This window comes from Lolium perenne, chromosome 5 (assembly GCF_019359855.2).
Source record: "Lolium perenne isolate Kyuss_39 chromosome 5, Kyuss_2.0, whole genome shotgun sequence".
NCBI lineage: Eukaryota > Viridiplantae > Streptophyta > Magnoliopsida > Poales > Poaceae > Lolium > Lolium perenne.
In genome coordinates, this window is record NC_067248.2 from 163,260,706 (window position 1) to 163,287,240 (window position 26,535).

At 45.3% G+C, this 26,535-nt stretch overlaps 1 protein-coding gene across 8 annotated transcripts; it reads left to right on the forward strand.

The window, feature by feature from the left end:
* Window positions 1–20,452: 20,452 nt before the first annotated feature.
* Window positions 20,453–26,535, forward strand: LOC127300456 (uncharacterized). 8 transcript variants are annotated; one of them, XR_007851259.2, is made up of 5 exons: window positions 20,453–21,777; window positions 22,909–23,023; window positions 23,115–23,203; window positions 23,926–24,004; window positions 24,673–25,143. XR_007851259.2 is itself a non-coding variant. In XM_051330554.1 (2 exons), exon 1 carries the CDS (start codon window positions 20,513–20,515, stop codon window positions 21,767–21,769), a length of 1,257 nt encoding a protein of 418 aa, XP_051186514.1. In that variant the 5' UTR covers window positions 20,453–20,512; the 3' UTR covers window positions 21,770–21,777; window positions 25,423–26,535. The 8 variants fall into 8 exon arrangements, 2 of the variants coding, with proteins under 2 accessions (XP_051186514.1, XP_071676232.1); XR_007851258.2 differs by having other exon boundaries at window positions 23,115–24,004; XR_011745188.1 differs by having other exon boundaries at window positions 23,926–25,143.

A 26,535-nucleotide genomic window follows, 5' to 3' on the forward strand; every position in this document is an offset into this window, starting at 1 on the left:
TAAAATCAGTAGCATTCAACTCCCAGCTATTCGCTACTTTGCTTATTTCATCACCAAGTGCGTTCTAGCAAGAAAGAATGGAAGTAAAATATCTATCCAGGATTTAGCCTTTCTAGCTGCTGCATTACAAGGTGATAAGACTTATAACTTGGGTGCTTTGATAGCCAACAGACTTGCTACTAACCGTGAGAAGGGAGGAATTTGTGGAGGTCTCATCGCCTCCCGTTTATTAGCTATGCATGGTGTAGAACCTCACCATCTTGATATTCAGCTTTCCGTAGAAAAACTTGATATAGTCTCCATGATTAAACATGAATTTGTTTCTGACTCGTCTAACCTGAGTAACCTATTTTACAAGATAACATTTTATAAGAAAACTTGGAGAACAACTAAGAAAACTGAAAAGTTAGTACGATTGCCTACACCTGTTCTGTTTAACTTTGATTCCAGGAAGAATTGGTCAGTCACAGAAGGTGAACTGAATGCATACTTGGAGGGAGATGGCCACCAGGCAAGAGGCGGCACGGAGGAGGCCAAGGAACACCTCGACTCGTCATCCGATGCAGCGAGCTCCTCGCATCAACATTACGGTCATACGGAGCCTCCACGTTATTCTTCTGCACAAGAACCTTATTATGATCACGCCATGTACGATTTGCTGGCGTGGAACCCTGACCCTCGCTGGGGTTGATCTCCACTTAGGCAAAAGCCTAAGCTTGGGGGGAGGTATACCGGCATCGCTCATTATTTGCATATTATGGTTGCTGGATACTTGTATATACTTGTTGAGTTTCTTTGAGTGGTTTTCTAATGAGAGGAAGATGATATTTGGGGAGGTGCTGCCTGAAAACAGATTCTGGACTGTTACTAGAAAAATTCGTGCGCACAGCCAGAACGTTATTTTGAGCTGCCAATTTTTGTGCATGTTCCCCAGGTTGTTATCTAACTTTCATTAGTTGAACACTTTTCGAGCTGAGCAACGGAAGATGTTTGTAAAAGTCGATTTCTGTACTGCTGTCAGGTTTTGGCAGATTTCTGCCATCCGGCTTTTCTGTGTTTCTTTTAGTTTTCATTTTCTTATTCTTACTTTGTTTCTTTCCTAAAACACACAAAGACCAAAAATATTTCTGTTGTTTCTCTTCACCACTTGTTTATTTTAGTTTCTTGATTTTATCTTACTTTATTTGCTATTGCTAGTTTGCTATAAGAAAACCCAAAAAGATTTTGCTTTGTTTGCTTGTTTCCTTTTGTTCTTGCTTCCAAATTCGAAAACACCAAAAATATTTGATGTTCTTCTTTGATTTTGTAAAGTTCTTTATGATCTCAATGGTCTTCGGTGGCTGGAGCGTGGTTTTCATTCCATATTATTCAAGCTACACAAGTGAAAAGGCAATAATGACGATCTACGACAATCTGATTGTGGTGAGAGGCTGGTATGAACTCTATTTGTTTTCATTTTTGTACATATACTCATCCATGTGAGCATGCTTGGTTGGTTCATGTGAGGTATATGTCATTTAAGAAAGTCTAGTAGTTCATGATCTCTCATGTTTAGCTCCAATCTATTAATATGAGTAGCATGTCATGAATGTTTGCTTGCATTGTTTTATTCATAAATAGGTATGATATTGTGGTATCCTCCTCTGAATAATTCGTTTGAATTAACTTGGCACATGCTCACGTATGCATATGACTGAACAAAAGTCAATTAAGCCTCGATGATTTACACTGCTTCAGAGTTCTTGTATCACTCTTATGCCTCAGTTAATTTATTTTGCCCCAAGCATGATTATGATAGTTACTGCTCTCTTGATTTGTCGCTCCCTAGTCTTTTGCTAGCCTTCACTTGTACTGAGCGGGAACACTGCTCGTGCTTCCAAACCCCTGAAAATCAAGTTGTTCCAAAGTGTCCACTATAAATACCTATGCATGGCATTTCAAACCATTCCAAGTAAATTCTCATGCGCTACCTTTAAACCTTCAAAATGCTTCTCAATTTGTGTTAAATGTTTCATAGCTCATGAGGAAGTATGTGGTGTTTAACTTTCAACCTTGTCATTTACTCTTGACGGACTTTCATTATGGACTAGTGGCACATCCGCTTATCCAATAATTTTGCAAAAAGAGCTGGCAATGGGGTTCCCAGCCCCGATTAATCAAACTTCATTAATAATTCTCTTCACATGTTTTACTCTGATCCATCAGTAAGCAACTTAATTTTTCAAATAGACACTCCTCCATGGTATGTGATTGATGGAAGGCACCCGAGGATTCGGTTAGCCATGGCTTGTGTAAGCAAAGGTTGGGGGGAGTGTCACTCATAATAAAAACTAAAATACGTGTGTAAACAAAGGAGAAGAGGGATGATCTACCTTGCTGGTAGAGATAACGTCCTTCATGGGAGCCGCTCTTGAAAGTCCGGTTGGCGAGGTAGTTGGTGTACCCATTACCATTCGTTGACAACAACAAACACCTCTCAAAACAATTTTACTCCTGTTTTAAAAATGAAAAGCTCTAGCGCATGTTAATCCCTGCTTCCCTCTGCGAAGGGTCAATTTTTTACTTTTACATTGAGTCTCCATCCTTTCTTTGAGTACTTTCTTGAGAGCACAACTGTCATTCTTAGTGTAATATGCTTGTCTCAAAATATGATTGATTGTGGTATAACTTTGATGCTTTTATCTTTGACAATCACTATTTCTAGTCTTTCTATGAACTTAAGAGGTGCCTGAGCATTTATGTTTTGCTGATCAAATATGGGCAAGCGAGATACCACTCTATCATACTCTTTTATGAACATTGCAATCCTGCTTATATACATGATTCATGATGCTTATTATTAATTGCTGGTACCTTTCCATGATTGGCATAGCTATTAGATGATCTTATTTGCATGTATCTTATTATGAACTGCCTAAGTGTTAGCCATAGCATGAGAATATTTACATCATATGAAAAAATGTGTTCGTGAAAGTTCTTTTATCGCTCAGTTGTTAACTGAATTGCTTGAGGACAAGCAATAAGCTAAGCTTGGGGGGAGTATATACGTCCAAAACGTATCTACTTTCCCGGACACTTTTGCTATTGTTTTGCCTCTAATTTGTGTATTTTGGATGCAACTAACACGGACTAACGCTGTTTTCAGCAGAACTGTTCTGGTGTCTCGTTTTTTTTGCAGAAATCCAACTTTCAGGGAAATCCTCGGAATTTATGCGAAAGGTCCTATTTTCCCAGAATACTGACGGAGCCAGAAGGGCAAGCCAGGTGGGGGCACGAGGGCCCCACACACTAGGCCGGCGTGGCCCAGGAGGGGCCCGCGCGACCCTAGTGTGTGGTGGCCTCGGCTGGCCCCCGACGCCTGATACGTCCAAAACGTATCTACTTTCCCGAACACTTTTGCTATTGTTTTGCCTCTAATTTGTGTATTTTGGATGCAACTAACACGGACTAACGCTGTTTTCAGCAGAACTGTTCTGGTGTCTCATTTTTGTGCAGAAATCCAACTTTCAGGGAAATCCTCGGAATTTATGCGAAAGGTCCTATTTTCCCAGAATACTGACGGAGCCAGAAGGGCAAGCCAGGTGGGGGCACGAGGGCCCCACACACTAGGCCGGCGCGGCCCAGGAGGGGCCCGCGCGGCCCTAGTGTGTGGTGGCCTCGGCTGGCCCCCGACGCCCTCTTTCGGACTACTTATTGCCTTCGACCTAAAAACGCACGGGAAGAAGTCGAAGTCGCCAGAAACCCTCCAGAACGCCGCCACATCGCGAAACTCCGTCTCGGGAGCCAGAAGTCTTCGTTCTGGCACTCCGCCGGGACGGGGAATTGGAGGAGATCATCGCCACCATCACCACCGACGCCTCTCCATCGACCAGCCATGTTTCCCCCATCCATGTGTGAGTAATTCCCCCGTTGTAGGCTGAAGGGGATGGTAGGGATTGGATGAGATTGGTCATGTAATAGTATAAGATTGTTAGGGCATAGTGCCTAGTGTCCGTAATTGGTACTTTGATGATATTGTTGCAACTTGTTATGCTTAATGCTTGTCACTAGGGCCCGAGTGCCATGATCTCAGATCTGAACATGTTATTACTTCATCATGATATTCATTGTTTATGGTCTTACCTGCAAGTTGTATACACATGTCGCTGTCCGGAACCAATGGCCCCGAAGTGACAGAAATCGGGACAACCGGAGGGGATGGTAGTGATGTGAGGATCACATGTGTTCACGGAGTGTTAATGCTTTGCTCTGGTACTCTATTAAAAGGAGTACCTTAATATCCATTAGATTCCCTTGAGGCCCGGCTGCCACCGGCTGGTAGGACAAAAGATGTTGTGCAAGTTTCTCATTGCGAGCACGTACGACTATAATTGGAACACATGCCTATTGATTGCTTTGTACTTAGACACCGTTTTATTATTATCTGCAAATGCCCTGCTTGATTGTTACATGAGCTTCTCTCATCCATGCAACGCCCGTTATCCGTCTCCGTGCCTACAGTATTTTAATCCTGTTGTTTACTATAATCACTACTGCTGTCTCTGTTACTCTCTTCTTTGTTATTTCACTCTATCTGCTATAAAGCATTACTACTGATAAACTCTTGCGAGCAAGTCTGTTTCCAGGTGCAGCTGAATTGACAACTCTGTTGTTAAGGCTTTCAAGTATTCTTTGTCTCCCCTTGTGTCGAATCAATAAATTGGGTTTTACTACCCACGAAGACTGCTGCGATCCCCTATACTTGTGGGTTATCAAGACTATTTTCTGGCGCCGTTGCCGGGGAGCATAGCTTTATTTGGAAGTTCACTTGGATTGATATTGTTCGCTGCAAATTCTCCATCATGGGTAAACCTCGCGATCCTAAAGTCGCCATATTACCATACACTACAAGAAAAGGTACAACTCTGAGTACCTCTGCTACTCTTGATTCACCATCTGTGATAAGTCGACTTGTTTCACCGCCACAAGCTTCACTTGCTGGTACTTCTGCTGAATCTGAAAACTCTCATAATATTGATAATGTTTCTGCTGTGCTTGATGATAGTGGTTCATTGGGATCTTTTCTAGATGCTACAATTGCTAGGTCTAGACAAATTGAAAATACTGAAACTCCTAATGCTACTACACCTGTTAATTCACCTGAACTTGATTATTCTAGTGATGATCTTGATGAAGATTATGTGGAGCTTAATGATGATTTTATTACTAGATGCAATGCTACTGCTGATGCAAGTAAAATTAAAAAGTTTCTCACACAATATACTGTTAGACATAAGTTATCTCCTGATCCTAAATTTGCCACATCTCCTATATGCATTAAGGATAAAGATTATGATTTTCCTCTTGATCTATCTCATATAGCTATTGTAGAGAAAGCACCCTTTTGTGGTACTGAAAAAGAAAGTGCTGTAGAACACATGATTGAACTTTCTTCTATGAGTAGCTTGTTTTCTGATGATGTCAAGATGCGTACTTATTTTGTCGCTAAAATTTTTCCTTTCTCATTAAAGGATGATGCTAAAACTTGGTATAATAATTTGCCTCCTGGTTCTATTAAAAGTCCAACTGATTTGCGTGATGTTTTCTTTCGAAAATACTTTCCTGCTAGTGCTCAACATGTCGCTTTACAGAAAATTTATAGATTTGACCAGGGAGATGAAGAGAAATTGCCTGAGGCTTGGGCAAGATTTTGTTCTCTTATCAGAGCTCGACCTGGACATGATTTAGAAAAGAATGATCTACTTGATATATTTTATAGTGGACTAACCATTGAGTCTAGGGCATATTTGGATAGTTGTGCTGGTTGTGTTTTCAGGAAAAGAACTCCAGACGAAGCTGAAGAATTATTGGCTAAAATAGGCCGGAATCATGATGATTGGACTACGCCTGAACCAATTCCAACGCCAATATTGAAGAACAGGGGTTTAATTAAATTGAATGATGAAGATATGAGGGAAGCCAAGAAGTCTCTCAAGGAGAAAGGTATTAAATCTGAAGATGTGAAGAATCTACCTCCCATAGAAGATATATGTGAGATAATTCCCCCTTCATCCATGATTGAGGTAAACTCCCTTCAGCGCTTTACTAGGGAAGATATTCCATATTCAAAACCTCCTGCGCCATGCTTAGATGAGTTTGATAATTATATTGTTAAGCAAGAAAATTTTAATATGAGAGTAGAGAATCACTTAATGGAAAATTCTCGAGCTATTGGTGAATTGCATGGTATTGTAGAGAGAACCTCCAATGATGTTAAGATGCTTGTTAAACATTTTCAAATGGTTCAAACTCAAATTGATCAACTTACTTAAGTGCAAAATGACTTATTAAAAAATAATTCTAAAGAGAAACATGCTTATGAAGTAACAACTAGAGGTGGTGTCTCTACCCAGGATCCTCTATATCCTGAAGGGCATCCCAAAAGAATTGAACAAGATTCTCAACGCATTGAACCTAGTGCTCCATCTAAGAAAAAGAAAAAGAAACATAAAACTGTTGTGGAATCCTCTGAGCCTATTAATGATCCTAATAGTATTTCTATTTCTGATGCTGAAACTGAAAGTGGTAATGAACATGATAAAGATAATGATAAGAATGATGCTTCTGATAAAGAAGAGGTTGAAGAAGAACCTGAAAAGCATGCTAAAAATAAGAAGTATACTAAAGAAGATTTTATTGCTAAGAAACATGGTAATGAAAGGGAACCTTGGGTGCAAAAGCAAATGCCTTTTCCTGCTAAGAAATTAAAATCAAAGGAAGAAGAACACTATAATAAATGTTGTGATTGGATGAAACCTTTATTCTTGCAAATCCCTTTAACTGATGCTATTAAATTGCCTCCTTATTCAAAGTATATGAAAGATATTGTTACTAACAAAAGGAAAATCCCCAATGAGGAAATTTCCACTATGCTTGATAATTACTCTTTCAATGGCAAAGTTCCAAAAAAGTTGGGCGACCCAGGTATACCAACTATTCCTTGTTCTATTAAGAATAATTAAGTTAAAACTGCTCTATGTGACTTGGGAGCCGGTGTTAGTGTTATGCCTTTTTCTCTTTATAAGAGACTTTACTTATATAAGTTGATACCTACTGATATATCTTTGCAAATGGCTGATAAATCTACTGCTATTCCTGTTGGTATATGTGAGGATGTTCCTGTTCAAGTTACTAATAACTGCTTGATATTAACTGATTTTGTTGTGTTGGAAATGCCTGAAGATGATAATATGTCTATTATTCTTGGGAGACCTTTTCTTAACACCGCAGGGGCTGTTATTGATTGCAATAAAGGAAAGGTTACTTTCAATGTTGATGATAGGGAGCACACCGTCTATTTCCCCAAGAGGATTGATAAAGTATGTGGAGTTAGTACTATTTCTAATGTGAGAACTATCAAAGTTGGAACTATCGATTGTCCTATATATGAGCCTAAAGAAGAATATCAAACTCTTGTGATTGGATCCATATCAATACAATTCAAGGTAACATGATTGATTTGAGGTTTATTTCTTCTTATGCTATGTAAAATTTATTTGGTGGCAAGACTTGATCAACCTTGTTAACAAATACTTTTTATATGCATAGAGGGGGTAAACAACATCTCTTTCTTCCTCCACTTGTTCTACTTGCTGTAGCACTTTTGTTTTGTAAAGTTCCTTAGTTAGTTAGAGATTTCAAAAAATTTCCTGGCCAGTAATAATAAACTTAATACCCAGAAATGTGCATTTTTCAAAGTTTTCAAAAATCCACAAAAAATTATACCATTGGTCCTATTTTTCGACGAGGCACACAGGAGCACACAGGGATGACCAGTGGGGCACCCCAGGGTGGCACCCCACAGGCCGGCGCGGCCAGCAAGGGGGGCGCGCCACCCTGGCGTGTGGGTCCCCCTTTGCCCCACTTCATCATCTCTTCCTCCCATTCTCTTCTCTCTCCCGAAAAAACTCGCACCAGGTTCCTCTCACTCACGTTTTTGCTCAAGAGCTCCAGATTTCTCGATCTCTTTGCTCAGCCCAGATTTCTGTCTGAAATTTGGCACATTTGCTCTTCGGTATGTGACTCCTCCGATTATCCAAGTAGAATTTTGTTTGGTTGAGTATATCTTGAATATTTTGCTGCTGTAGGTAACATGTTTAGTGAGCTTGCATGCTTGTTCTAAGTGGTAGAAACTAGTTTTGATGCATGATTAGTACTCTAGCAAGTTCCTATGGTAGTTTCCCTCAATTATATGTCACCAAATCAGATTTTATATTGTTTGTTGAAAAATTTCAGAAAAGGGGGATGGACAACTTTAACTTTGGAGAAGTGTTCCAAGGGGAGACAACAAGCATGGGGAGGCCCTCGAGGTCATCCACCCGATTCAGGCAATTCTACAATGAGGATCTCATCGCACCAAGCTTCGCACCCGAGGAGGACAATGGAGTCCCTAATGCTTCATCCTTCCCATGTTATGACTTTTTGAGAAATGCAGGTTTGTTGGATGATTTCTTGACCCTTGTCGGTAAGGCAGGCTTAACCACCTATGTGGGAGAAGAGAGTGAGCAATACTACACGCTCACTAAAATCTTTGTGGAGAGCTTCAAGTTCAACAATAAGCACTTTCATCCGACAGTTTCGTTCAAGATCTATGGTAAACCTATTACTATGAAGTTGGAATTTTTTTGTGCTGCATTGGGTATTGCCCCTATAGGTACAGCAAGGAAGATCGAGGATAACCCCAAGGAATTGCTGGAGCTCTATCGAGGGATCACCAATGATGATTGTCGCACCATTCAGCGTGGCAAGATAAGAAACATTCAACTCCCCGCCATTAAGTATTTTGCTTATTACATCGGTACTAGCATTCTTGGTAGGGAGAACACTAGTAACATATCTAGCTATCACCTTGGTTTCCTAATTGCTGCACTCACTGGGGACACACCTTATCATCCTGGTGCTCTTGTTGCTCGCCGCTTGTGTAACAAGGGGCCTATATTTGGAGGAATTATTGCTTCGCGCGTTTTAGCATATTTAGAGCTTCCTCTTGACCCTACTGATGTAAAAATAACCCCTATGAGGCTCGATATTGCTGCTATGAAGAGTCACCAATTTGTTACGGCCGACTCTAGTTTAGATAACATTGTCTATAGAATATTGTTTGCTGACGGGGAAGACAGGGAAATTCTTTTGCCGCAGCCAGATTTGTTCAGCATTGACAGGAAACCATGGTCGCGCTCTAAGGAGGAGGTGGATGAGCAATTGAAGATACAAGGCTTCCACCAGCAGCATGACTCCGAGGACGTCGAGCCCTCTTATGACTACACCGTCACGTATCCGGGTGCTTCTTCCAGCACATACCCGGAATATGATCCATCTTCGTCGTACTACGAAGGTGCTACTTCATGGGCACCATGGGATTGATCTCCACTTAGGCAAAAGCCTAAGCTTGGGGGGGGGGGGGTATACCGGCATCACTCATTCTTTGCATATTATGGTTGCTGGATACTTGTATATACTTGTTGAGTTTCTTTGAGTGGTTTTCTAATGAGAGGAAGATGATATTTGGGGAGGTGCTGCCTGAAAACAGATTCTGGACTGTCACTAGAAAAATTCGTGCGCACAGCCAGAACGTTATTTTGAGCTGCCAATTTTTGTGCATGTTCCCCAGGTTGTTATCTAACTTTCATTAGTTGAACACTTTTCGAGCTGAGCAACGGAAGATTTTTGTAAAAAATCGATTTCTGTACTGCTGTCAAGTTTTGGCAGATTTCTGCCATCTTGCTTTTCTGTGTTTCTTTTAGTTTTCATTTTCTTATTCGTACTTTGTTTCTTTCCTAAAACACCAAAAGACCAAAAATATTTCTGTTGTTTCTCTTCACCACTTGTTTATTTTAGTTTCTTGATTTTATCTTGCTTTATTTGCTATTGCTAGTTTGCTATAAGAAAACTCAAAAAGATTTTGCTTTGTTTGCTTGTTTCCTTTTGTTCTTGCTTCCAAATTCGAAAAAACCAAAAATATTTGCTGTTCTTCTTTGGTTTTGTAAAGTTCTTTATGAGTTCAATGGTCTTCGGTGGCTGGAGCGTGGTTTTCATTCCATATTATTCAAGCTACACAAGTGAAAAGGCAATAATGACGATCTACGACAATCTGATTGTGATGAGTGGCTGGTATGAACTCTATTTGTTTTCATTTTTGTACATATACTCATCCATGTGAGCATGCTTGGTTGGTTCATGTGAGGTATATGTCATTTAAGAAAGTCTAGTAGTTCATGATCTCTCATGTTAAGCTCCAATTTATTAATATGAGTAGCATGTCATGGATGTTTGCTTGCATTGTTTTATTCATAAATAGGTATGATATTGTGGTATCCTCCTCTGAATAATTCGTTTGAATTAACTTGGCACATGCTCACGCATGCATATGACTGAACTAGAGTCAATTAAGCCTCAATGATTTACATTGCCTCAGAGTTCTTGTATCACTTTTATGCCTCAGTTAATCTATTCTGCCGCAAGCATGATTATGACAGTTACTGCTCTCTTGATTTGTCGCTCCCTAGTCTATTGCTAGCCTTCACTTGTACTGAGCGGGAACGCTGCTCGTGCCTCCAAACACATGAAAACCAAGTTGTTCCAAAGTGTCCACCATAAATATCTATGCATGGCATTTCAAACCATTCTAAGTAAATTCTCATGCGCTACCTTTAAACCTTCAAAATGCTTCTCAATTTGTGTTAAATGTTTCATAGCTCATGAGGAAGTATGTGGTGTTTAACTTTTAACCTTGTCATTTACTCTTGACGGACTTTCATATGGACTAGTGGCACATCCGCTTATCCAATAATTTTGCAAAAGGAGCTGGCAACGGGGTTCCCAGCCCCAAATTAATTAACCTTCATAAATTTATAAATAGACACTCCTCCATGGTATGTGATTGTTGGTTGGCACCCGAGGATTCGGTTAGCCATGGCTTGAGAAAGCAAAGGTGGGGAGGAGTGTCATCTAAATAAAACTAAAATAAAAAGGCACTCCTTCATGGTATGAGATTGTTGGCAGGCACCCGAAGATTCGGTTAGCCATGGTTTGTGAAAGCAAGGTTGGAAGGAGTGCCACCCAAAAATAAAATTTCATGGGAGCCGCTCTTGAAAGTCTGGTTGACGAGGTAGTTAGTGTACCCATTACCATTCGTTGACAACAACAAACACCTCCCAAAATAATCTTACCCCTGTTTAAAAAATGAAAAGCTCTAGCGCATGTTAATCCCTGCTTCCCTCTCCGAAGGGTCAATCTTTTACTTTTACATTGTGTCTCCATCCTTTCTTTGAGCACTTTCTTGAGAGCACAACTGTCATTCTTAGTATAATATGCTTGTCCCAAAATATGATTAATTGTGGTATAACCTTGATGCTTTTATATTTGACAATCACTATTTCTAGTCTTTCTATGAACTTCAGAGGTGCCTGAGCATTTATGTTTTGCTGATCAAATATGGGCAAGCGAGATACCACTCTATCATACTCTTTTATGAACATTGCAATCCTGCTTATATACGTGATTCATGATGCTTATTATTAATTGTTGGTACCTTTGCATCATTGACATAGCTATTAGATGATCTTATTTGCATGTATCTTATTATGAACTGCCTAAGTGTTAGCCATAGCATGAGAATATTTACATCATATGAACAAATGTGTTCGTGAAAGTTCTTTTATCGCTCAGTTGTTAACTGAATTGCTTGAGGACAAGCAATAAGCTAAGCTTGGGGGGAGTTGATACGTCCAAAACGTATCTACTTTCCCGAACACTTTTGCTATTGTTTTGCCTCTAATTTGTGTATTTTGGATGCAACTAACACGGACTAACGCTGTTTTCAGCAGAACTGTTCTGGTGTCTCATTTTTGTGCAGAAATCCAACTTTCAGGGAAATCCTCGGAATTTATGCGAAAGGTCCTATTTTCCCAGAATACTGACGGAGCCAGAAGGGCAAGCCAGGTGGGGGCACGAGGGCCCCACACACTAGGCCGGCGCGGCCCAGGAGGGGCCCGCGCGGCCCTAGTGTGTGGCGGCCTCGGCTGGCCCCCGACGCCCTCTTTCGGACTACTTATTGCCTTCGACCTAAAAACGCACGGGAAGAAGTCGAAGTCGCCAGAAACCCTCCAGAACGCCGCCACATCGCGAAACTCCGTCTCGGGAGCCAGAAGTCTCCGTTCTGGCACTCCGCCGGGACGGGGAATTGGAGGAGATCATCGCCACCATCACCACCGACGCCTCTCCATCGACCAGCCATGTTTCCCCCATCCATGTGTGAGTAATTCCCCCGCTGTAGGCTGAAGGGGATGGTAGGGATTGGATGAGATTGGTCATGTAATACTATAAGATTGTTAGGGCATAGTGCCTAGTGTCCGTAATTGGTACTTTGATGATATTGTTGCAACTTGTTATGCTTAATGCTTGTCACTAGGGCCCGAGTGCCATGATCTTAGATTTGAACATGTTATTACTTCATCATGATATTCATTGTTTATGGTCTTACCTGCAAGTTGTATACACATGTCGCTGTCCGGAACCAATGGCCCCGAAGTGACAGAAATCGGGACAACCGGAGGGGATGGTAGTGATGTGAGGATCACATGTGTTCACGGAGTGTTAATGCTTTGCTCCGGTACTCTATTAAAAGGAGTACCTTAATATCCAGTAGATTCCCTTGAGGCCCGGTTGCCACCGGCTGGTAGGACAAAAGATGTTGTGCAAGTTTCTCATTGTGAGCACGTACGACTATAATTGGAACACATGCCTATTGATTGCTTTGTACTTAGACACCGTTTTATTATTATCTGCAAATGCCCTGCTTGATTGTTACATGAGTTTCTCTCATCCATGCAACGCCCGTTATCCGTCCCCGTGTCTACAGTATTTTAATCTTGTTGTTTACTATAATCACTACTGCTGTCTCTGTTATTCTGCTGCTGTTATTTCACTACTGCTACTGTTATAAAACTGTTTTACTACTGATAAACTCTTGCGAGCAAGTCTGTTTCCAGGTGCAGCTGAATTGACAACTCTGTTGTTAAGGCTTTCAAGTATTCTTTGTCTCCCCTTGTGTCGAATCAATAAATTGGGTTTTACTACCCACGAAGACTGCTGCGATCCCCTATACTTGTGGGTTATCACACCTCCAAGGCTCCAAGGCCACCGGAGGCGGAGCGGACCGACGGTATCGTCGGCGAGGATGACGGAACCCTATATGGGTTTGTGTCTTTTTCGGACGTGTGGTTTAATAGTACTTACTCCCTCCGATCCTAAAAAAGTGTCTAAACCATAGTCTAATTAAGTTTTCTAATTAACCCCTTCGGAATCAACCAATTCTATGCATGCAACCCGTGTCCGTGGCTCCATTCTCGCGCAACAGCAGCAGACAACACATGCGCGCAGCAGCAGCAGAAAGTGGACTGCGGGGTAATAAGACAAGAAGAGTGAGGATGTTTTTGTAAAATCGTATATCCGACTCTTTTTTAGGATCAGAGGGAGTACTTTTTAAAGAACGAAGTGTGGAATTAATTGCATCGTGAGGTCATCTTTTGGGCATGTGCACCAGTAATGCAAAACTATCCATAAGAGCAACTCCAATAGTATAACCGGTTGTTGGCTATAAGCAAGATGCCATATCATCTATAGTCAATATGTAGCCAACAAGTACAATAGTTGGCTATAAGAATGTACTACTTTTTCAATGGATGGCCCACCTTTTATTCACACACCTTGCCTAGGAGCACGTGCTAGAGCTAGCTCTTGCATAAGAGCCCACTCACATTCTCTCTCCTCTTCTCTCTCATCCAACTAGACGCAAATATATTATTTTAATCCTTGTAGTCAGCTGACTAGACCTTATTGTACTTGCTCTAAGTGAAACACATAGCCTGCTGGGTAAAGTTTCATCTTTTTTTTTCTGGTTTGCCACGTGGACGGACCGACTCTTTCTATCTCTGGGAGTTTGCTCCTAATCACGATCGGATGCACCGCTGTGCTTAGTTAATTTTAAGTGTTGTGCCTAGACAAACCCTTCTCCCTCTCCGACCTTCATGTCTTTTAGAAGTTTTGGTATTTCTGAAAAAAAAATCTACACATTGTAGTACCAAAGTTATATTGGCATGTCAAGTTTCTTTTTAGATTAATGAAGGTAGTCACTCTACCATCCGATTAGATAGAATAGATTGTTATGTACATAGAAGTTTTTTGAAACCAAAGAAACACATGACCAAAAGCGAGAAGCCTAAAATTCTATGATCCATAGCGCCAAAGCCGAAAACTACCTAATGCACATCTCCTAGGTCCTGGGTGAGGGAGAAGCCCCCATGGTCGGTCTTCTCGCGGATCAATGCGACCACGCCATCTGGGAAGAGGGCCGTGTTGCGAAACTCCAACCTATTTTGCTTCTTCCAAGTTTCCCTCATAGCTTATATGAAGGCGTCACTTCTTCTCTTCTTCTCTCTTTTGGGAGTGCTGCGATGTTCTCATCCCACTATTGGTTTATGTTGCAGCCCGCGGTGGCCATGCCGCACCTATCTCCCCACTCCATGAGAATAACATGAGTTTGATGTTAATGTTAACATGATATGCTATTTGAGAAGAGCAGAAATACAAAATTTGATGAACTATATATTCATATATATTTGATGCCACTTGCTATTTTTTTATATGCCACATGCCACATATATAAGTTTTCCTCTGTTTTTTTGTGACATATAGTATATTGTTGTACCACAGTTATTCTTTTTTTATTCAGAGTTAGTAGGTGTACCCATACCCAAGGGAACAATTTAGAGCAAACCATACGGGGACGTTTTTAAAATCGAAAATGGTGAACCACACCACAACTCCACAAGATGAGGCCTTCCCCCCGCGTCGCCCTCCTCTAGCCCCCCCCCCCCCCCCCACACACCTCACTCCCTTGCTTCGCCGCCGCCGGAGGGGGGCCGGCAAAGCCGTGCGCTCCCCGGGGAAGGGGCGGCGGGGCAGTTTCTTCCCCTCCCGCGTCCCCTGGCGAGAGGGAGCTCGCTCGGGCGCGGCGAAGTGCGGCGGGGCGGATGGCCGGCGGTGGGGCCGTGGGCGGTCGTGGCGGCGCGCGGCGCAACGGAGCGGGGCTTGGCGACGCGCGCACGGGCCTAGATGGGTTCCTGCGGGCCTGCACGGGCTTGCCCCGGGTCGCGCTGGCTCGGCCTGTGGTTGCCGGGGCTGTGGCGGTGTCCTCCTTCTTGGCCTTCACCGGCGAGGCTACAGGGGTGGGAGCGGTGCTAGATGGCGGGCCGGCGGCCCTGTGTGCACTGGGTGGTTTGGCGGCCGCTGTGGCTGCGAGGGCGGCTAGACCGGGGAGCTCGCGCTGCTGCGACCGACGGCTTCGGCCTTGGACCCCTGTGTTGGCGTTCGTCGAAGCTCCCTCTCTGTGGTGGTTTGCGGGGCCCGCGGAGCTCTTCTCGGTGAGCTTGGTCGACGGTAGTGGTGCGACTCGGCTCTTCAACCCCGCGCGGTGCGGGTGGTGGCAGCGGAGCTCGCGGAGCTCCTTGGTCTAGTTTGGTGGCGGTGGTGACTTGTGTGCGGCGGTGGCGCCGCTTCTGCACATGAGGTGTGTCTGTGGAGTGTGGGCTGGCCGCGTTGTCTCGCTGTCCGACCGCGTGAGGGTGTGGTGGCTCGTTTGGTCCGGGCGAAAGCCTGACCATGCGGCGTCTGTGGATGTCGCCGTCCTTCTTGGGGGCGGTCGTGGAGCTCTCCGACCTTCGTTGCCTCGGGTTCACGTCTTCGGGTGAAAACCTAGATCCCACGGGATCGGAGGATGGCGTCGATTCTTCGTCGTTTCCCCTCTTGAGGGCGTCGTCTTGAAGTTGATGATCCCCTTCGCGCACTCCGACGGGCTGGACACACAGGGCATCTGGGTTGGCAGGACGTCAACCGGAGATGCGGGTGTTCCGGGTGAAGGCTTGTGAGGCAACGACGACGGTGGTGGCCAAGGTCTGGTTGCGGCAAGGTCATGTCAGTCGGCTCCGTTCCGGCGTGTCCGAATGTCTTCTTGGTGATCTCCTCTTGCTGTGAAGTCGAAGCTGGCCTTGGGCGGTGTACGATGACCTTCGAGAGGCGGTCCCGTGAAGGTCCTATTTGGCGCTTGTCTTGTGCATCTCCTCTCCGAGGCTCGTCTTCAGAATCGGAGCTGTCGGTCTCTCCTCGAAGAGCCATCTGTTTGTCATAGATCGACTAGAGCTTCTTGTGTAGCTTTTGTAGGGTGGCTAGGTGCCCCCTTGTGGCGGGGTGTGTGGCTGTGAGTGTGCTTTGGCACTGTTGTTATTGATTTTCGCTCGTTTTTCTCCTAAAAATCAGGCACCTTCTATCTTAATAATTGTCACACCCGGATACCTTGGGAGAGGTAGGCCTAGACGTCATGGGCCACGGGCCTGGTGGTCTTGGGCTGGTAGTACTGATGGATGCCAACAAAAGGAGAAGCGCACCTGTAGGAAGACATCGAGGAAATTGTACTGAGTCGGGTTGCTCCCGTTCCTCTCTCTCCGTCCCCTACCTCTCTCCGGTGGCTGCTCTCCACAAGCAGCGATCCTCTCCGGTGGCTGCTCTCCACAAGCAGCGATCCCCTCCGGTGGCCGCTCTCCACAAGCGGTGTTATCCTCTTCCTCACGCTCCGGCGATCTCCGGTAGCAACGGGGTGTTACACTGGTATCAGAGCCAACGAATCCTCCAAAAAAAAAATCCCAAAAAAAAAAATTCCCCAATTTTGTTTGCTCGATTTGGCTTTGCGGCGGCGATGGATGCGTCGGAGACAGGGGCGGTAGCGACGCCTCCGGTGAGCCTCGACCAGATGCTCGCGCGGTCGAAGAGGATCGATGAGCTCTTGAAGTCGACAAGTGACTCGCTGGATCAGATCGCACGTCTCCAGAATTCGACGCAACGCATCTGGGATTCTCGTCCACAGCGGTTGAAGTCAACGGAGCAATTGGTGCAGGCGAACACCCCAACTTCGTCTAGGACCACACCTCTGGTCCATGTGCCCACGATGTGTTCAACCTCGCGCATGGAGGAGAAGCAGCATCTCAGTGCACACCACATGTTCGATGAAAGGTCTGGGCGCCAAAAGCTGACAGCCAGCCATGTTCTCTTAGTCACCGTAACCTGTGCGCTCTACCCAGTCACAGAGAAGGTGCTTCATCAGGTTTTTGATCGCTATGGCGTTAATGAAATTTGTGTACTACAGCATACTCATTCCAAGGCAGTTGTTGAGTTCCAGTCATGGCACGAGGCGAGCAAAGCACGAGGCGATCTGAATGGTCGGTGCGTCTATGATGGTTGCTGCCTTCTGGACATCCAGTATGCCCAATCATCCATCAGCATTCACAGGCTGCCCAACTCTGAAATGGTCGTGGTTGACTGGGACCGAGCGGAAGTGGAGCCACTCACTTCTTCTCAGCCTCGATCAGCTTCCAGCGCTGCAACGACCATCATCTACAAGGACCTCAACAGCAAGGAGGTGGTTGGCTTACAGGCTGCGCTCCTCGGGAACTCATGCGCTGTCAAGCCCATGGCCACCTTGGCGCTCGACACCAACCCCGACACCAGTGTCAACGACATCAGTGACGTTGTTGCGCCGACACCCACCAAAGGTTCAACGGATTGCTCTGAAGATGACAACAACGATGATGTGTTCACTCACGTCGCTGGCATATCAATTTTCTTAGTGCTTTGGTTTGATTATGTGGATGATGGTATTGGCAATAGTGTGCTCACTCATGTTGGCGGCTTGTCAATATTCTTGGAGCAGCCTATGAATTCTCTCATGGAATCTGCCAACGTGATCTCAGCTACAGGTTATTTCACTAAAGAGTGCACGACTGAATGCATCTGTGATGAGAAGTTCAGACTGCCAGTTCTAGTGTTAATAGTGATGAGAAAAATGACATGTTATGGCATCTACAAGTACAAGAACCGTACAAGTGCAGGGACTTCTGTTGTTCCATATATTCTGGATGGTACTTTCAGTACAAGAAGTGGGATCCAGGTGTGTGGATTAGTGTTGCAGAAGTAACCGAGCTTAGTACAACAGGGACACGTGATACTTATTGCTGCACTTCTAGGCTGAGAAAAAAATCTACTCTGGAGCTCGAGGTTGCCATCACTACCTTCTTCCGTCATGGAATTTGCTTGTGTCAAATCATTATGATGAGATGTGTTGCTACTGGTGAGGGAACAAGGGCAAGTGTTCAATCAGCAAAAGGTAATATCGTTACTTCTTGTAACACTGATACTTTACACCCTGGGGTTCTCATGCTTTTGGAAAGCAATCTGCAAGAATGTAGCTATTGCTTGAGAAACTGCCAACAACGGATGGATGCGAGTTCAGTATCAAAGGCACACATCAATTTGTACAGACAGGTAACTCGAAACAGTATGTTACCAGATGCTGATCTTGATGGAACATTATTTCTTAGTGGCTGCAAGAAATTCACTGACCTATCAGTTCTATCGGATGTGCTCATGGTTCAGTGCCGTGCTGACATTATCCTTGAGCTATACTGTGGACATGGATGGGTTCATCTTGAGTATGAGTTATACAACTGCAGTAATTACTGTTCCTTTGGCGGGTTTGGATGCTACCTTCAGTGCAAGCAGTGTGATCCAGGCGTGTGCTACTTCTGCTTGCAGTTCCTGTCCAAGTTCAGTATCCATAAGCTATGCAACAGGACACAGCTTGATGGAATGCCATGGGACCCTGGAGGTGTTCGTGGAAGGAGGTGTCCGTGGAAGCGGCGTTCATCCATTGCTTGGGGACAAGCAATGTTTTTTGGGGGCGGTATTGTCACACCCGGATACCTTGGGAGAGGTAGGCCTAGACGTCATGGGCCACGGGCCTGGTGGTCTTGGGCTGGCAGTACTGATGGATGCCAACAAAAGGAGAAGCGCACCTGTAGGAAGACATCGAGGAAATTGTACTGAGTCGGGTTGCTCCCGTTCCTCTCTCTCCGTCCCCTACCTCTCTCCGGTGGTCGCTCCACAAGCGACGATCCTCTCCGTGGTCGCTCTCCACAAGGCCGATCCCTCCGGTGGCCGCTCTCCACAAGCGGTGTTATCCTCTTCCTCACGCTCCGGCGATCTCCTAGCAACGGGGTGTTACACGAGCTGGGCGTCCCGGGATCTCGATTCCCCGACCGGTCCCCGGTCGGATCAACCATTTTGACGGTTAGATTTGCATGTAGCAAAAAAACACCTCCGTGACAAAAAATCACCCTGACAAATGACTGAAGCAAAAAACGGTTCGTCCATGAATCAAAATAAAAAGTCTAAGCTCGCCGGAGACCTCGTCGGAGACCCCGTAGCAAACATCTTACGCAGATGTAGCAAAATCGCAAATAAATTGTAGCAATTTTTTTATTCATATGTTGCAAATTCTCTAAGACATCAACGGAAACCTCGCCCTGCAGCTGGCAATAGAGCCGTTCGAGGTTGCAGCAACTCCGTCCGTCTAGGACAGCAACGCCAGAAGCCGCTAGTAGCAACACCCTGTGCCTATGGTAGCAAAAAATCCACCCTCCACCGATAGCAATGCCGTACACCTTAAATACCAAAATCGGCCTTCGCAGGTAGCAATGCCGAAGCAGAGGAGCGCGAGATGGAGGCGACATTGGTAGCATCGGTGGCGACCGCCTGTAGCATTGACACCCTCGACTGATAGCATCAGTGAAAGACACTAGTAGCATCCCAAATTGGGTTACACAGCAGCGTCGTCGACCGCCGGTAGCAAGGGTGCCCACGGCAGGCAGCACCTCCGCCGACGGGGAGGCAGCAACGGCGCCCTCACGGCGCGCAGCAACGACGGCCATCAGTAGTGGCTGCAGGGGAGGAAGTCGGCAAAGAGGGCGACCACAGAGGAGGCGGAGCTTGATGTAGCGACGGAGCAGGCCATGGGGGCGAGCTCCCGTCGGTGAGACGTGCGAGCTCGCGGCGTCAAGGTGGCCGATCTCCCGTCGGCGAGACGTGCGAGCTCGCAGTGTCAAGGCGGCCGAGCTCCCGGCGTCACGGTGGTCGAGCTCCCGGCGTCGAGGCGGGCCGTGGGCGAGCTCCCGGCGTCGAGGTGGCCGACCTCCCGGCGACGAGGCGGGCGAGCTACTCCCGGCGACGAGGCGGCCGAGCTCCCGGCGTCGAGGCGGGCAGCGGCCGAGCTCCAGGCAGCAGGTTGACTCTGGCGTGGAGCTTCGTGGAGGCGAACGAGATGAATCCAGCTATAGATAAGGTTGGGCTGTGTTTTTGGTTGGTGGGGCCAAGGAGAAGGAGAACCACGTGATCCTGGGCATCAGAGGGCCACGCACCCGGGGGTTGCGAGCGAATAAATGGAGGCGGCAAAGAAAAAAAACAGGAAAATGGTTCACCCATGCTCTGGTCTTATTTAAGGGGTCGCTGCTACCTGCTAGATGCGCTGCCTGGCTACCTGCTCCGTCTCTAGATTCCAGAAGCGCCCTCGCTCCTCGGTCCTTCCACAATGGCGCGGTCGCGGAAAACCAGAGCCAAAACCAAAACCCCACCGGCGGTTTCTCCCCCACCGCCGGAGACGCCACAAGCTGCGGTAGCGGGGATTTCCGTCCTATCCGAGGACGACCTGCGCGATATCCTCCGCCGCCTCTCCCTCGCCGACCTCCTCCGCGCCGCCCTCGCCTGCCACCGCTGGCGCCGGGTCGCCGCAGGCTGCCTGCCCCGCGCCGCTCCCCTCCTCGGCTACTTCTTCCAGCCCGTCAAAGCCTCTCTCCCGGCGCCCATCAGGGAAACCAAGGGAGCGCACTACGACGCCGTGTTCACCCCCCTCGACGCCTCCTCGCCGCGCCTCTCCCTCGACTTCGCCCCGGACGCCTCCCGCTACGAGCTGCTGGACTGCCACGAAGGCCTCCTGGTTCTCGAGCCGACCGCATCGGGCCCCAAGGCGATCCACCGCCGCCTCCTCGTCCTCGACCCGGCCACCCACCGCCGCGCTCTTCTCCCGCCGCCGCCGCGGGACACGGTGCCCGACGACCGCCGATGGCGCAGCTCCAGGTACTACATCGGCTCCGCGCTTCTCTCCCGCGCGCACCCGAGCAAGCTCTGCTTCGAGGCCGTCTGCTTCGCCATCGACGGCAGGCACCCGCGCGTCTGGCTCGCGTCCTTCGACGACGGCCAGTGCCGCTGGCGCTCGCTCCCGTTGGCCGAGCAGGTCGTGGTCGATTTCGACCCCTACTGGTTCGATAGCTTCTGCGTGCACGCTGCCGGGAAGATGTACTGGCACATCTGCAACTCGGATCGCGTCCTCGCGCTGGACGCTGCCACGCTGCAGTTCTCCTACCTGCAAGCGCCGGCGGGCCTGCCGGGGATCTGCTGCAAGTACCGCGTCGGGGAGACGCCTGACGGGCGGCTGTGCGTCGTGACCGTGGAGGACCAGGTCCTGCGGCTCTGGGTGCGCGGGGAGATCAGGTCCAGCGACGACGGGTGGATTCTGGAGAGGGAGATGAATCTTCGCAAGGTGTACGACACGGTGCCGGGCCTGCCCAGGGACATGAGGGCCAGGGTAGCAAGCATCTGGGTCACCGACATCGACGCGGGGCACAAAGATAGGCTGTTCATCCAGATGTTGGGATACGGGCGCTACTCGTTCGATCTCAACACCGGGAAGCTGGAGCCCCTTCCGACCAAGAATGGTAAAGAGTATGGGCATCCCATCTTTGCCTACTTCCTGGCCTGGCCGCCTGCCTTGCTCGCTGCAGAGTACTGAACTTTCAGGTAATTGACAAGGCCATCTCCCCCTCTTCACAATGCAGTTTCTGTTGAATGATGTTGCTTACTCTTGTGCTTACTCGGATCATTTTTTTCACCATGTTGTCGTTGCCTAGAGTAGTTTTTTGCTTGTGCATAATACCATATATAAGTGCATGGTATTCGGAGCAGGCTAGTAGCATTGGAGTTCCAAACTCTGTCACCCACAAGGAACACCTATTTTCTCGGTTCATATTGGATTTTAGGCTACCTTTGGAATTCTAAATTCTGGGTCTCATGCTATTTTTCAAAGATGGGTGACTGTTAACTGAATTGAAGGTAAAATGTGTTATGCATGATTTGTGGTTTCTGGAAATCATATAGAATTGATATGGTCTTTAAATGTTTTTCTAGGACATCATCTATGGAACGGAGTTAGTAGCACATTCGAAGTCTGCCAAATGTTAGGATCTGTAGAAATCAGTATGTTCTATGGTTGCTGCATGATGTTAGCTCTTCCTGTTTTGAACAATAATTCTGTTCTGGAGACTAACTTCTGTTACGAGGGTTGAGGGTGGATATATATTATAGGAGTATATAAAATATATATGGTGCTTGCATCTTGATTTGTTCATGAATCACAAATTTCTGATTGTTATGGTACTTAACAACTAAAATGAAGGAAATGAACATTGGTACGTTTTGTGCCAAGTGATCACAACCATTAACGGATTTACCTGAGTTTTATCCAAAAGGGAAGAGGTGAGAACATAACCTTGATCCATCCAACTCTGATTTGTACCTTTGTGTTATTTCGTTTTGTGGTGGTGGGTTGTGTACTCTAGGTTGTCCATTGTGAGTTCTATACTGCTACAACCAATGTCGCATTCTGCTTATCTGTCAGATGAACAAGGATCAAGGATGTACCTCCTGTGTTTCCTAGAATTTGATCGGGATACTATTGGTGTCAAACTTCCAGATTACTACTATTTATATGATTTTCGTCATCTTATTACTGGTTAAGGACTTAAGGGCACTTTTTTGGGTGGAAGTAACTTCAGTTTTTATTGCTTGAGTCCTTAACAAGTAATAAGATGAACTAGCTCTTTCAGTTTTTTAAAAAATATTGGAAGAATAACTATTTATGTCTTTTTCAAGCTTTTAACACCATGTACATGAGCGCGAAGTTCTGGTTGCAAATCAGTTTTGTGTTCTTTGCCTTCTTCCTGGCCTGGCCGCCGGCCTTGCTCGCTGCAGAGCACTGACCTTTCAGGTAATTGCCAAGTCCATCTTCCCCTCTTCACAATGCAATTTCTATTCAGTGATGTTGCATACGTGCTTACTTGGATCATTTTTTCCACCAGGTTGTTGCCTAGAGTAGTTTTTTGCTTGTGCATAATATCATATATAAGTGCATGGTATTCGGAGCAGGCTAGTAGGATTGGAAGCACAGGTGTGTCAATTAGTTCCCAACTTCTAAAGTGATGGGGATTTTTTTTGCAAGATAGATAGGCTACTGATCAGTGATTGCACTGAAACTGCCATTTATTGAATGTGAAGCAATTATATATTTTAAATAAATAAACGCTCTGGTCACATTGTCTTTCTCAATTCATGTAGTTTGAGATGATCACAGATAATATATGCTGGTCATAGAAGATCTGATCACATACTTCTATATTGGTCCTACATGGTTTATAGTCTCCAGCCACTCTACACATGTTCATGCCCCTATTATGATATCAATCATATTTCATGGTTTGAACCTTCCGTTAATAGTGCTGATGGTCTCTAATGCATTATGGTAGCTTCAAGTGACTTTCCCGCCTGGTTATATTTCCTAAATGTAATTTTTGTGACAAGGCCAACATTGCCAACAATCTTTCTATTCTTAATAGGTGATCCCATTTCTCTTCACATGCAGCCTATCCACCTCATCAAACATCCTTGACCAATCCCAACTTGCCAAGTCATGCAAGCCTTACACCATCATTCACCATATCATCCACTCAGAACTTGCAAAAAAAAGTGTGTTCCGTTTCTGTGCGTCCATCAAGTCCGTTTCATTCTGAACATGATTTTTTTTCCCTGCCAAACCAACGCACTAGCCCATTACTCTCTCCAAAATAGAAGGGCTGGTCCATTAATGGTTTCTTCTCTATGGAAATACTGCAGCCACCATACCGCCGTTGTGATGCCCGTTCCTCTCCTCCACGTCCTCTAACAGGAAATCAATGGAGACATTCTGGGAGCGGTAAGTGCCACCGGGGCGTTTCGTCTCCTCTGTTATTGTCGATCTCTTCGTCTCTTCGGGTACCACTCACGAATAAGGATGGCAATGGGCAGGGTATGGGCAGGGTAGAGCAATACCATACCCATACCCGTATAGTCAATGGGTACACACCTCTACCCATACCCGTACCCATGGGTATAAAACTTTACCCATACCCATACCCGGCGGGTACCCGTGCCCATTGGGTACCCGGTGGTAGGTTAAATTGTATAGAAGTCAATCACAATTTTACATTTATCGATAACAATTTCAATTAAAATAATTAATTATCTCAACTTAATAATAGGTAGTTGAGTACATAACAATTAATATAATATAAAAATCACATTCTCATATTCTAACTCATAAGTCATCAGAAATAGACGTCTCACGTAAGAATTTAACAATAAACGGGCAGGGTATGGGTATACCCACGGGTACGAGTCTATGCCCGTGCCCTGCCCATGAATTAACGGGCAGGGTATGGGTACTGCCCTTGGGCATAAAAGTGTACCCATACCCTGCCCATGCGGGTACGGTACCCGCGGGTACCCGTACCCGTGGGTAAAATTGTCATCCTTACTCACGAACCACTGACAAAACAGATTGACGCATTGATTGATTTTATTGTGCCTATTCATCTTCTCCAGGCAAGCGAAAGCCGATGGTGTCGTGCATTATAACGTCTGATCTCGCCTTAAAGCAGTGAAAAGCTACTCTATTCCATCGTCTCTCTCCATGACAGCTGCGCGTCCGCTCCCATCAGCCAAACAAAAATAGACACCGTCGTCTTCCCCGCGTCCTTTCATGGTTTGCCAGCTCTGGTCCGGTACACGAATGAGGACGATGCTGGAGAGGCAATATAGCTTATCATCGTTAGTCTAGCTGCGTCTTCAGTATCAGAGATAACACACATGCAAGGCTCCAAAAGGGTATGGCTTCCAGCTTTCCCAACCCTGTCGAAGGTGCAGCTGCAAAGCCAGAGTTGAGCAAGTGGCTTTAGACGTGTGTTTCTTTTTTTTCTTTCTCTGTCTGTTGTGTGACAAGATATTTAATTTTTCCTTTCTTTCTATGTTGTGACTCATTCATGCCCAATGAATATTCATTCAGTTTCATTGTCAGCAATTTGTTGATTAAAGATTCTCCTTCTGCCCTGCAGCTATTCCACAAAATGCCGCTTAGTAAATCTACCTGAAGTTGATTTTTCTATCAAGCAGTTTGATCCTTGGTGTGTCTGTTTTCTTGAATTGCAGGTTTACCAAAGTTTCCTGCCATTAGCTTATGTGCTGCCCCCCTTATAGCAGTCCTCAGTTCTGTTGTAAATTGTCTGCTACTGCATCACCAAGTTCTTATTGACCATCTTACATGTAACAATGCCAATTTTCTTATTTTGATAATAGGGGTTGTGCGCGCAGACTCATTTTTAGAAGACGCAAGAAAGTTCACAGCAGCAACAGTGTCGATTTTGGTAAGTGATGTTTTTACCTACTGCCTCCCCGCTTCAAGATTTTTTTTTCTTACTTCCTTACGTGTCTTTTACATCTCCCTGTGCTCTGCTAGCTTCCTGGAAGAACGTTCTGTTATATGCATGGAGTATCTTATTAAATCCAAATAATTTACTATGCCACCAAATGTCATATGCATTCTTGGAGTATTATGTTGTATCGTTATTGCCTTTCTAGAAGAGATTGTAGAATATACGAACAAATGCTTGGTGATTGAAATTATATTAGAACCGACCAGAACTGAAATTTGTATGTGTTACTTTACTGAACTAATTATACAGGTTGTTCTCATTTTTTGAATCATCTAATAAATTATTTATAATGTTCAAAAGTACATAATATATGAAATACACTTTCTAATTCTCAGAGCAGCCTCTTAAAAATACAATTATATTTTACAGATTGTCCGCTGACTATAGTTTATTTATATTGCTTTATAACATATGCATCTAATACCCGCAACAACGTGCGCGGTATACCTGGTTTTAGTAATGAGGTCTACCACCTCCAAACCCTGCCACCCACAAGGCACATACTTTCCCGGTTCATATTGGATTTTAGGCTACCTTTAGAATTCTAGATTCTTGGTCCACTGCTATTTTTCAACGATGAGTGACTGTTAACTGAATTGAAGGTAAATATGTTATGCGTGATTTGTGGTTTATATATGGAAATTATATGGCTTTGACATGGTTTTTTAATGTTTTCAATTGGATACTTTATCTGTTGCTTCTCGACATGTAATAGTATACTACATTGATGGCTGATGACTCTCTCAGAATTTTGTGTAATATACTCCCTCCTTAGTAACATATATAAGATACATTGATGACACTTCAAGGACGTTATCTATTTAAAATAGTTGGTAGCACATTCGTTTGTGCAATTCATATATACGAAGTCTGCCAAATGTTAGCAGTTGTAGAAATCAGTATGTCTATGGTTGCACCATGAATGCATGATGTTAGCTCTTCCTTTTTTGAACAATACTTCCATTATGGAGATTCA

Excerpts from the sequence above, each read along its gene's own strand:
- LOC127300456 (XM_051330554.1), top strand. The coding sequence starts at position 20,513 with ATGGCGCGGTCGCGGAAAACCAGAGCCAAAACCAAAACCCCACCGGCG.